Genomic DNA, 12,500 nt, shown 5'->3' on the forward strand with positions numbered 1-12,500 from the left:
GACCCATCCTGGAAAGTCCGTCCTCTGCGGCAGACCAGCCGACAGCGGCACCCAGTTCCATTCGTCACCACTGGTCAGGTGGTTTTTAATGGAGGATACCCCTGGTGAACACAGGGAGAACATGCATCCCTCGAGCAGGCACCAAAGGAATGGTTCTAGCTGTGAGGTGACAGTGTTGCCACTGTGCCACCGTGCCATCCAGACAAGGAGGAGCTAACAGCGCTAACCAGACTGCAGAGGGAGTACTGGGAGTGTAGCTTCATCTGTTTGACTGAAAGTTGGTTAACAGAGATCACGCCGGACTTGCATGTTACGCTGGATTTGCAACTGATGAGAGCAGACAGGAGAGCAAAGGAGAGCCGCAAGAGGAGAGGTGGGTGGGCTGAATCTGGAGACTGGGAATGGGCAAATGAACTGAACCTGGTTTTCAACAGATTTCATTTTACCCGCGAGGAAAACTACTGGTCCGGATGGCATCAGCTGCAAACTGTTTGCATATTGTCCAAACATTGGCGTGGACACAGTCATCTACCTGCTCCATCAATCTCTTTCCCATCTAGAGCATACTGGAACATGGTGAGGGTCATGTTCTTCGACTTCTCCAGTACTTTCAACACGATCCAACCATCACTGCTCAGAGAGAAGCTGGAAGGACCTGGCATAGACTGCCATCTGGCTGAGTGGACCATCGACAACCTCGCCAACAGACCACAGTATGTGAGGCTTCGCGACTGCTTGTCCGATGTGGTAGTTTGCAACACGGGGGCTCCACAGGGGACAGTGCTCTCCCCTTTCCTCCTCACCCTCTACGCATCAGACTTCAGGCACAACACAGACAGCTGCAACATCCAGAAGTTCTCCGATGACACAGCCATCATTGGATGTGTATCAGAGGGGAATGAAATGGAATACAGGGAGGTTGTAACAAACTTCGTCAACTGGTGTGGACTGAACCACCTGCACATAAGCGCAAGACGAAGGAGGTAGTGATTAATTTCTGAAGGAATGAACCACAGACTACACCGGTGAACATCCAAGGCTCGGACATTGAGATCGGGGGGATTACAGATACCTGGGTGTTCATCTCAACAGCAAACTGGACCGGACAAATAACACAGATGTCCTGTACAGGATGGGCCAAAGTCATCTGCACCTGCTCAGAAGACTGAGGTCCTCTGGAATGTGGAGGACACTGTTAAAAACATTTTATGACTCTGTGGTGGCATCTGCAGTTTTCTATGCAGTGGTCTGCTGGGGCTGTGGAAGCTCTGAGAGAGACAGACTTAACAAACTGGTCAGGAGAGCCAGCTCTGTCCTGAACTGCCCTCTGGACATCATGGATGAGGTGGGTGAGAGGAGGACGTTAGCCAGCCTGACATCGATCATGGACAACCCATCCCACCCCCTGCATGAGACGGTGGGGGGCTTAAGCAGCTCCTTCAGTAACAGACCGCTGCATCCAGTCTGTAAGAAAGAAGCTACCACAGGTCCTTCATCCAACAGCTGTCAGACTGTTTAACTCCAGCACCATGTGATGAAGCTCTGTGATGATGCTTCTTCCTCAATTCTACATCATAAACCTGTTTCTGATTTTGCACGACTGTTCAAGGCTAATATCTGCTCACATTATCCATTTCATCTGGTGCAATCTCTGAATTTCTGAAGTTGGATACTTCTCTCAGCAGTGCAATAACACCATTTATTGTCCATATTGGCAACTGTATTTTTATAAACTGTATATATTATGCACATACATAAACCCAGTATTTCTCAAGTACAATACAACACATCATGTCAGTACTTAGTTTTTCTCGTAAGACTACTAGCAACAGTACTTTTTATGGCAGTAGGATTCTTTGCCATTTACTTTTATTTTTCTAATCTGCACAAATGTACACAGACACACTTGTTATTTATTCTGTACCTTGAAAACTTCTAGATTTTTATGTTGACCTCTTTATTCCACTGTGCTGCTCTTTGTAACATGCTGGCTTTAACGAATCAATTTCCCCGGAGTGGGATCAATAAAGCCTTATCTTATCTTATCTTATCTTATCTTATCTTATCTTAGGAAGAAGAACAGTGGTTCAGCGTGTCTCCTCCTCAGCTCAGTCCAGACCCTGAACACCTCTCCTGGACACAGAGTCTGACTGATGAGTCCTGACGGCCTGCAGACGAGCCTCCGGGTCCCTGAAGGTGTCCAGAGCAGGAGGAACCTGAAGAGGAGGACAGAGGAGGTCATGTGTTTGTTTGTTTGTTTGTTTGTTTGTTTGTTTGTTTGTTTGTTTGTTTGTTTGTTGTAGTGAGTGATTCCTTCAGTGTTCAGTGCAGGAAACAAGATGACACTGGACAGAAGGAGAGGACGAGGACAAAGACAAGAAGACACTGAGATGATAGACAGACAGATGACAACGAGCTGTTAAATGTAACACTGAGCATCAATATCGGCTGTGTGAGGAGGAGAGGGGAGAGAGGAGGTGATGGAGAGGAGAGAGGAGATGATGGAGAGGAGTGAGCAGGTGATGGAGAGGAGAGAGGAGGTGATGGAGAGGAGAGAGGAGGTGATGGAGAGGAGAGAGCAGGTGATGGAGAGGAGTGAGGAGGTTATGGAGAGGAGAGAGGAGGTGATGGAGAGGAGAGAGGAGGTGATGGAGAGGAGTGAGGAGGTGATGGAGAGGAGAGAGGAGGTGATGGAGAGGGGAGAGGAGGTGATGGAGAGGAGTGAGCAGGTGATGGAGAGGAGTGAGGAGGTGATGGAGAGGAGAGAGGAGGTGATGGAGAGGAGTGAGGAGGTGATGGAGAGGAGAGAGGAGGTGATGGAGAGGAGAGAGGAGGTGATGGAGAGGAGAGAGGAGGTTATGGAGAGGAGTGAGGAGGTGATGTCGGTCCTCCATTTTTAAAACATGGTCCCACATGTGGAAAAGATGTCGGTCGAGATCGTTTGACTTTCAGAAACACGTACGTTCAGAACGTAGCCTTCTCCTCCCTGCACCTCCTCCTCACATGGCAATCAACAGCCAGCCGCTGCCAACACCACCGTGACCACCAAAACTGTCACCTCCACCTCCACCTCCACCTCCCTCCACCTCCTCCCTGGGGCCTCTTTTCTTAGTTTAGCTGTCAGATTATTATTGCCTGCTGCAGTTCTTCATCACTTGTTTTCTGTCACTGTCATGGAGAATGTTTTGGTCGTATGTGAGGGTCACCCTCTGTGTTACTGACAATCCAAACCTCAACTGGAATCAGCAGCAGGTGTGTGAACAGGTGTGTGAACAGGTGTGTGAACAGGTGTGTGAACAGGTGTTCGTACCTGTGTGAAACAAGACAGCTTGAATGGAGTCTGTGTGACAGGCAGAGCTCTGCTCCTCCTCAACAGGCTGGACCTGGTGTCTGGAATATAACCTGGTTTCACCTGCACACACACACACACACACACACACACACACACACACACACACACACACACGCACAGTGTGTTCAGAGTGTGTTCTTACTGTATTATAGGAACAAAAAGGATTCTTCCTCTTTTCACTGTTTAAGTAAGAAAACACATGTATGTAAAACACACACACACACACACACACACACACACACACACACACACAGTGGGCAGGCTGTGGCCGTTCGAGCTTCACTCTCTCTCTCTCTCACCCTCTGCAGCTGTTTGTGGTTGCTGGTTTGATTCCCACTCAGCTGTTGGTCCAGCCAGCGGCGAGCGTACTGATGAGAGAGGAGGTGTGACAGAGGAGACGGCGCCCTGATGGAGACATCGATCAGAGGTTCGTCAATCACCATCAATCAATAATCAGCCCATGGAGGTGTTTCTCACCTGTTCCTGACTCCAAACGTGATGTCGGGCCCCGCCGGGCTCTGTGAAGCCCTGCCCTCCTTATGTTTGGGGGCGGGCTTCTGGGTCCTGGCCACGCCCCTCCAGGCCCGGTACTGACCCAGCTCTTTGGACGTCACCAGACCGGACTTCACCGCGTCCCGGTTCAGAGACACGAAGTCAGGAGGGACCGATCGAGCAGAGTCTGCACACCTGGACTGAACCGTCCAACTGGACAGAGCTGACACAGCACAAGTACACAGGCACCTGGTCACAGACTACATCTCCCAGCAGGCCTCACTGCTCTCTGCCCTGCTCTGCTCTGCAGGTTCTTGTTGTTCTTGTTGTTGTGTCTCAACAAAACTCTTCTTTTTATCTGAGTTGATCAGCAGAGACACGGAGTCTGTCCACTGAAACTCAAAAAAACTCAAACACCTGAACACTGAAGGAACAACGAGGCCGATTCAAGGACATGGAAGAGACACGAAAGGCAGAATAAAAAGATTTCGGTCAAACAAAACGAAGGAGAAGATAAAAACAGTCAACGTTCACAACAAGAAGCAAAGAAACTCTTTACAATTCAAACAGGAAGTCTGGACGATTTCATCAAGAACAAAACAGCAACAATGGGATAAACAGAGCGCTCGCTGGAGGAGACTGTACGGTACCGCGGCGGAGGACCGAAGAGCTGCACGCTCCATCTGCAGGTACAGGCTACCAGTACCCTGATGTGTGCCGGTAGCACTCTGGACCAGGTCCGGACCAAACGTGTTGCTAAATGACCTGGTCCGGACCAGGTCCGGACCAGGTCCGGACCAGGTCTGGATGCTTCATGACGGAGCAGCAAAATTCAGCGCTTCAATAACCAACAACAGAATTTTAAAATCAAGGAAATCAAACAGAATGTCCTCACAAAGAGAGAGAGAGAGTGTGTGTGTGTGTGTGTGTGTGTGTGTGTGTGTGTGTGTGTGTGTGTGTGTGTGTGCGCGTGTGCGCGTGCGTGTGTGTGCGCGCGTGCGTGTGTGTGTGTGAGTGACAGCTGTGATTGTTGCCTGAGGGTGTGTTTCCTTCATGCAAACAAACTGTGACAGCTGACCGCTGCTAAACCTCACACACACACACACACACACACACACACACACACACAGGGGAGTGATGTTCTGGAATACTAACAAACGTGTTGCTAAATGAGCTCAGTTATTTCTGAGTTGAATGTTTCTGCAGGTAATTCATGAATTCACATCCTTGACTGCAGTAAAAGTACTGCACTCAAACTCTGACTGAAGTAAAAGTATGTGAGTATTATTTAAGTCCTTGAAGTAACCTCGTGGTGTGTGAGTGAAGTGTTCCTGTCAGTGTTTCTCTCTGCTGCCTGTGGATTCATGTTCCTGCTGCATTCATGTGTTCATTCATGTCCCCGGTGCATGCATGTGTTCATTCATGTTCCTGCTGTAGATGTTTCAGCTCATTGAACTCCTTTATATCCTGTTGGTGCTTTAATCTTCATCAATGCTTCAGATTCTAGAAGATCATCACGTTTGCAGCGCGGCGTCCTGTGAGAACCTCATATCTCAGAAAAACAGGCTGTTTTCAGCTCTGTGACGATGATTTTCAGCCTCTTTCATTGGTTAATTGGCCTCCTTTATTTAGTCTGTGTGTTTGCTTCCTGTCACCTGACAGGACGTCTGTCAGGTGTTCCTGACAGACAGAGTTCCTCGCTCTCCATTGGTTTGTTCTCAGTTAAGTTTTGTGTTTCATCGTCGCTCTCAGATTCGCTTCAGGCTGCTTTGTGTTTTTGTGGTTTCTTCTACTTTGTCGCCTTCCAGCACAGCAGGTGTGTGCTCATAGCAAATGCTACATGCTACATGCTAATGTGACGGTCTGTGTTGTTGTTGTTGACAGTGGGCGGGGCTTACCCTCTGCCACGCCTCCATCTCTGTGCGAGCTACTGCTGGTTCCGAAAGTGAAATCTGGACCAGGACCTGACAGACCTCTGGACCTGGTCTGACCCAGGGGAGCCTGCACACAGGAGGGAGGACATCGTCACGTACACTCACACTATCCCGGTTTCACCTCATTTCGGTGGTGCCTTCAAGGACTTTCTGACTTCTGCTGACACACAGAAGCAAAGCTTTTCTCAGCAGGATGATTTCAGTGTGTTGTTTCTTGAATGTCCTTGAACGCACCAATCGGGGAGCTCAAAGTGCATCGACACTCATCTGGAATTCCGCCTGTTGGTGCTTAGAGCAAACAAACAGCTGGATGCAGCTGCATTATGTCCAGTTAAAGAAAGACAGACAGACAGAAAACATCGTTTGACAGCGGGGAGGAAAAGAATGAGAGTCAGAGCCACTGACCGGAGTCAGAGCCACTGACCGGAGTCAGAGTGACTGACCGGAGTCATAACGACTGACCGGAGTCGGAGGCACTGACCGGAGTCATAACGACTGACTGGAGTCAGAGCCACTGACCGGAGTCAGAGTGACTGACCGGAGTCATAACGACTGACCGGAGTCAGAGTGACTGACCGGAGTCAGAGTGACTGACTGGAGTCAGAGCCACTGACCGGAGTCAGAGCCACTGACCGGAGTCAGAGTGACTGACCGGAGTCAGAGTGACTGACCGGAGTCATAACGACTGACCGGAGTCGGAGGCACTGACCGGAGTCATAACGACTGACTGGAGTCAGAGCCACTGACCGGAGTCAGAGTGACTGACCGGAGTCAGAGCCACTGACCGGAGTCAGAGTGACTGACTGGAGTCAGAGTGACTGACCGGAGTCAGAGTTACTGACCGGAGTCGGAGGCACTGACCGGAGTCATAACGACTGACCGGAGTCATAACGACTGACTGGAGTCAGAGCCACTGACTGGAGTCATAACGACTGACCGGAGTCAGAGCGACTGACCGGAGTCGGAGGCACTGACCGGAGTCGGAGTGACTGACCGGAGTCGGAGGCACTGACCGGAGTCATAACGACTGACTGGAGTCAGAGCCACTGACTGGAGTCATAACGACTGACCGGAGTCAGAGCGACTGACCGGAGTCGGAGGCACTGACCGGAGTCAGAGTGACTGACCGGAGTCGGAGGCACTGACCGGAGTCATAACGACTGACCGGAGTCATAACGACTGACCGGAGTCAGAGCCACTGACCGGAGTCAGAGCCACTGACCGGAGTCATAACGACTGACCGGAGTCAGAGCCACTGACCGGAGTCAGAGCCACTGACCGGAGTCATAACGACTGACCGGAGTCAGAGCCACTGACCGGAGTCAGAGCCACTGACCGGAGTCATAACGACTGACCGGAGTCAGAGCCACTGACCGGAGTCAGAGCCACTGACCGGAGTCATAACGACTGACCGGAGTCATAACGACTGACTGGAGTCAGAGCCACTGACCGGAGTCATAACGACTGACTGGAGTCAGAGCCACTGACCGGAGTCAGAGCCACTGACCGGAGTCATAACGACTGACTGGAGTCAGAGCCACTGACCGGAGTCAGAGCCACTGACCGGAGTCAGAGCCGTGCTGGACTCACAGAATGACTTCAGTAAAGTGTTGAGGCTCACTGATGATCTGACTCAAAAACATGAAATCACGCAGTGGGACGTCACCCGTGTCAGCGAGTCAGTGGTGCTGCCGTCCACGGTGAGGAAGACAGAGAATATACGAGATGATGATGATCTAAGACACCTCTGGAACGAGATCCTGGACCGACATCTGGCCGAACTGGCCAGTGGATTTCAGGAGGACCAGTATGGAATAACAAAGGCAGCGGCAGCCTGTCGTCCACCTTCAGGGACGACAGGCTGCGCTCCGGCCACCTTGCCAGCATGATGGATTCAACATTGGAGATGCTGAACTTGCGGCGTCCGTTCAGCCAACAGATACAGAGGCAGGTTGCGTTAGGGAATGAGTTTGCGTCCCTGGTAGACACACACACACACACACACACACACACACACACAGACACACACACAGACACACACACACACACACACACACAGACACACACACACACAGACACACACACACAGACACACAGACACACACACACACAGACACACACACACAGACACACACACACACACACACACACACACACACACACAGACACACACACACAGACACACACACACACACACAGACACACACACACAGACACACACACACACACACACACACAGACACACACACAGACACACACACAGACACACACACACACACAGACACACACACACACACACAGACACAGACACACACACACACACAGACACACACAGACACACACACACACACACACACACACACACACACACACAGACACACACACACACACACAGACACACACACACAGACACACACACACACACACAGACACAGACACACACACACACAGACACACACACACAGACACACACACACACACACAGACACACACACACACACACACACACACACACACAGACACACACACACACACACACACACACACACCGTCCCTGAGGTGTTGGTGTTGTTCCTTTTCTTCCTTCCTGGTCAGAGTTTGTTCTGTTGTGTCTGTTTTTTTCAGTAGTACCTTCAGGTGGAAACACTGTCGCCTCACAGCAAGAAGGTTCCGGGTTCGATTCTCGCTGCGGGCACTGGGATGTGTCCTCTGGGATGTGTCCTCTGGGATGTGTCCTCCACCATGCCTTCGGTGCTGCTCGAGGAAAAAAAAAAAAAAAAAGGGTGTGGAGTTTGCATGTCCACCTGGGGTATCCTCCGTAAAATATACCCCCACTAAAAACATGCAAGAAGATCACCACCTGACCAGTGGTGACAATAAGGAATTGGGTCCGCGGGCGCCGGCTGGATGGCAGCCCACCGCTCCTCCGCTCCTCCAGGATGGGAGGAATGCGGAAGACAAATTTCACCTTCGTGTGCAGTGTGCGTGATGTGTGACATGTCTCCCCCTGATTCCTCTTCTTCGTCTTCTTCTTCAGAATCTGTGTTTTGGGTTCAGGCTGTCTGAGCGTTTGTTGTTGTTGTTGTTGTTGTTGTTTATATGTTTACAAAGCGCTCGATCGCCCACAGCGTTAGTCTGGCCTCCGTGTTTTTGCTCATATTTAGCTCAGGCTACCTTCTCTGGCTCCGCAGGGTCTTGACCAGCTGTTTGACAAGTTCCCCCGGAGATGAATAAAGATCTATTTATCAAAGTGGCCCATTATTGTTTGCCAGTAATCGTCTGATCTGTGATGAAATCACGTGTTTTTAATTTTGGGACAGCTGCTGTAGGGCAACTGCCTACATCGGAATAAAAAAAAGGAAAAAATAGTGGCCCGCACTACTTTGCAAAAGTCCACCTGTTGAAAACTCCTGTACGTCACCGCTGCAGACGCACCGGAAGCTGGATTCAACCTGCCGCGAAGTGGTTTTGTTTGGAGGCTCGACCACGAACGGCTGATGAAATGTGGATCTGTCAATGTCAAACAATGAAGGAAGTTCCTGCCAGCTGGAGGACACGAGGACAGAAATGACTGTCCTCTGTGTCCTTTCCGACAGCATGTCTCTAAACTTCAAAACGTCAAAGTGGACATTGAGTTAAGACTCTGCAGTTTATCAGGTCACCTGTGGTCTGCTGATCTGGTCTTGATGCTTGAGTCTAACATGGGCTCATCCCGAGACCTGGACCTGAAGAGGGTCCCTGTGTGAAACTCCAGGTGTAAGACCGTCTTCACTCCAGCTGATGCTCTCCGGGGGGAGTAAGTTAATCCTGAGATGAGGGAAACTCAGAGTTTTCCGTTCCAGAAAGAGAGCTGACTGAAAGTCGGAGTCAGTCACCATGGTAACAGACTCTGAACATCACCTGCTGGCTGGCAGGTTCACTCTAAGAAACCCTGAGTTTCTACCTGTCTCCTCCCAGGTGAAGAAAGATGTCAGACATCGATTGACATTCACTCCCAATCGGATTGATATCGAAGCCCAGCTGATTGGAAATGCTTTACCCAGATTGGATGTCCTGTCGTTTCCAGAGGAATGTCTGTTCGCACGCTGCCGCTTTTCATCAAACGGTATAAATTATTAGGATTAGTCAGGATTTGTAATATAGTTCAACCATTAACACATTTCACCCTAACCCTATTTTATATAGTTTTATATATAATTAGTTTTATATATAATGTAAGTTTTATTTTTCAAACAAATACACACACATGAAACCAACAAACACTGAACGTTTTATTTAAAAAAACAATCAGACCATCAGGCTTAAAGCCCAAAGTGCTTCTGTTAGCTAACATTTATATTAACAACCTTAAATGACAATGAAAACACATCAAATCCTCATATTTAAGACTATCAAAGCAACAAAACATCGTCCCTTTGTCTAAAGAAAGTAAGTGAAGCCATCAGGCTTTAAGCCACACGTGCTTGATCACGTTGGTCAGGGAAGCAGAATAAAGCAGCTGCCTCACTGCGTCACGTGAGCCGAGACGTCTTCTCAGAGCAGCTCCGTGAAAAAGAGCGCGCACATCTCCTCCCTCTGTCTTCGACTGCTGTCTGATGAAGACGTCCGGCCGTCAGGTCCGAGCTCCCTCACGCTCAGTTTGTCCTCTGAACGGCGGTGTTTTCAGTGACTTCACTGACTTTTCTCAGTTTATTTACTCCTTTTTCGGCTCTCTCTGTGATTAGCTAATGATCTTGTTTGCTAATTCCTCCGACACGCTGCGCTCAACGTCACTCGCTTGGCGGTTTTGATTACAGGCTCGCGGTGAACAGACCGCTCGCTCTCTGCTGCCACCCCATGGCCGGTGGTGTGTATAGCGATCAGAGGGAGGCAGCGGTCTCATGTCTCGTATTTCTTGTATTGAAGAGGAACGAACTGCGCATGTCAAAGTTATAACGGGAGTCAATGGGGAAAGATGAGTCCGCCCCGGGCCGGATATATGTCAGCTGTTAGTAAGTGGACAACGAAGGACATTTCTAATCTGACTATTTAGTGCAGATTTTACATTTTAGTAACTCACTTCAGACTATATTATTCATTTTGCCTTTTTAAAGCATAGAAGATACTTGTAAAAGTCATTTTAAAGAACGTTTTATTAAAGGAAGGGCTGTGTGAGTCTACGTGATGTGAGACAGGGGGGGTGGTGCCCTAGCGCCTTCTATCGGCCAGCCGCCCCTGACTCAGAGTTGATTGAACTAACTCAGATCGGCTGTTCTGGAACTGGATACTCAGAGTTTCCCACCTCAGAGTGAGTCAGCTCAGAGTCCAGCGATAGACTCAGAGTTCGTTGAACCTCCTACCTGGAATACCCCCCCCCAGGTGGATCGTCCTCTGATCATTTGAAGCTGTAATCCAGAGCACATCTGAAGTCTGAACCACCTTCACAAAGTCAGTCTGAGTCTCTGCTGCCACCTGCTGCTCACCTGAAACATCTACACTCAGCGGGCTGGATGATGTCATCATTCTCAGGCAGTTAAAGGAAGTGATGAAACAGTTTGTCTGTGTTTGTTTGTTGTTTGTTTGTACGCTGATCTCTTTGTTTACTGTTTGTACGACAGGAAGTGATTGTGTGTGCGCGCAGTGTGTTCGTTTACCTTGACGAGCAGCGGATTGGTCAGCATGGAGTCTCTGACCACGCCCACCTTCGGCGAAGACATCTGTGACTGATGAGGAAGACTGGTGATGAAGAGCAGAGTGAAGGTTTTCTGTGACAGCAGTTATGAATACTCTTTAGTACTGCAGTACTACAGTCAGAGGAGTGTACTGCAGTAAAAACATGGAGGACGACGGAGAAGAAGAGTCAGCTGGAAACAGCCGGCTCAAGGTCCACTTCCTGCTCGGCAGGCTCTGATTGGCCGTCGAGGTTTAACAGGTTAAAATGCACGTCTCGGGATTTATGGATCAGTATTTTTAGATGAAACGTTCAGACTGACCGAAGGAAAAACATCATCCCATCGTTTCTGGAAACGTCTGACATGATGACAAACCGATGAACGAATGACGTTTCACTCGTTTCTGTTTCCTCCTGTCAATCAAAAATGTTCCAAACAGTTTGATCAATAAATTAATAAATGAACAAACCCTGATGACGTTGCACAGCCCGGAGATGAAGATTTCTGTCTGCTCACTAATGTTTTTCACACGTTCACCTGCAAAGAAAACCGTTCACGTGAGGACAGGTAACGATCACCTGCGTCTGCTGTGTCCGCGGTGTCCAGCTGCCCCGTTGCTATGGAAACAGGACGCAAACTTTAACGTTAAACTGCAGCAGGACAAAACAAAAAAAAAGAAAACAGTTTGGCAGAACAGAGTGGGATATGACGTCACTTCCGTCTGATTTAACAGTTAATCTGGAGATTATTAATATTCTTCTGATAAAGTTTTTACAGTGAAACACAAACACGGAACAATTCACGAGCCGCCTAAAGGGGGCGGAAGAGAGCGCTGCTGTGTTCAGGGACCGTGGGAAAACAACCCAGGGGATGAAAGGACGTAGCAGATGAAAACACAAAACACTTCCTTTGTTGTTTGGTACTAAAATAAAAAGAAAGTAAAAACAAAGCTCTCATCCGTAGTTACAGCTCAGTTGGTTGTGTTGAGATCATCAGTTGAAGCTGTTTTTTAATCTCTTTGTCTTTGAACAACGCTTCCACCGTCAGCCTCGACTCAACAACTGATCGTTC

At 49.1% G+C, this 12,500-nt stretch overlaps 2 protein-coding genes across 3 annotated transcripts in view; one reads left to right on the top strand and one right to left on the bottom strand.

Moving 5' to 3' along the window:
- Positions 1-1,355: 1,355 nt before the first annotated feature.
- On the bottom strand, positions 1,356-12,303 carry cfap77 (cilia and flagella associated protein 77). The gene is made up of 7 exons (XM_076731574.1): positions 11,899-12,303; positions 11,412-11,493; positions 5,743-5,845; positions 3,830-4,067; positions 3,652-3,757; positions 3,311-3,412; positions 1,356-2,216 (listed from the first exon to the last, which is right to left on the bottom strand). The coding sequence occupies exons 2-7, from the start codon at positions 11,472-11,474 to the stop codon at positions 2,109-2,111; spliced, it is 720 nt and encodes a 239-aa protein (XP_076587689.1). The 5' UTR covers positions 11,475-11,493; positions 11,899-12,303; the 3' UTR covers positions 1,356-2,108.
- Positions 9,961-12,500, top strand: part of qsox2 (quiescin Q6 sulfhydryl oxidase 2) — a 13,692-nt gene continuing 11,152 nt past the window's right edge. The window contains exon 1 of one of the 2 annotated variants that reach the window (XM_076731572.1): positions 9,961-12,500. This exon is cut by the window's right edge and continues 969 nt beyond it. The gene's annotated coding sequence lies outside the window, so the exon portion shown is untranslated. The other variant, XM_076731571.1, reaches the window with a different exon arrangement.

The sequence above is a fragment of the Chaetodon auriga genome, chromosome 5 (assembly GCF_051107435.1).
Source record: "Chaetodon auriga isolate fChaAug3 chromosome 5, fChaAug3.hap1, whole genome shotgun sequence".
NCBI classification, from domain to species: domain Eukaryota; kingdom Metazoa; phylum Chordata; class Actinopteri; order Chaetodontiformes; family Chaetodontidae; genus Chaetodon; species Chaetodon auriga.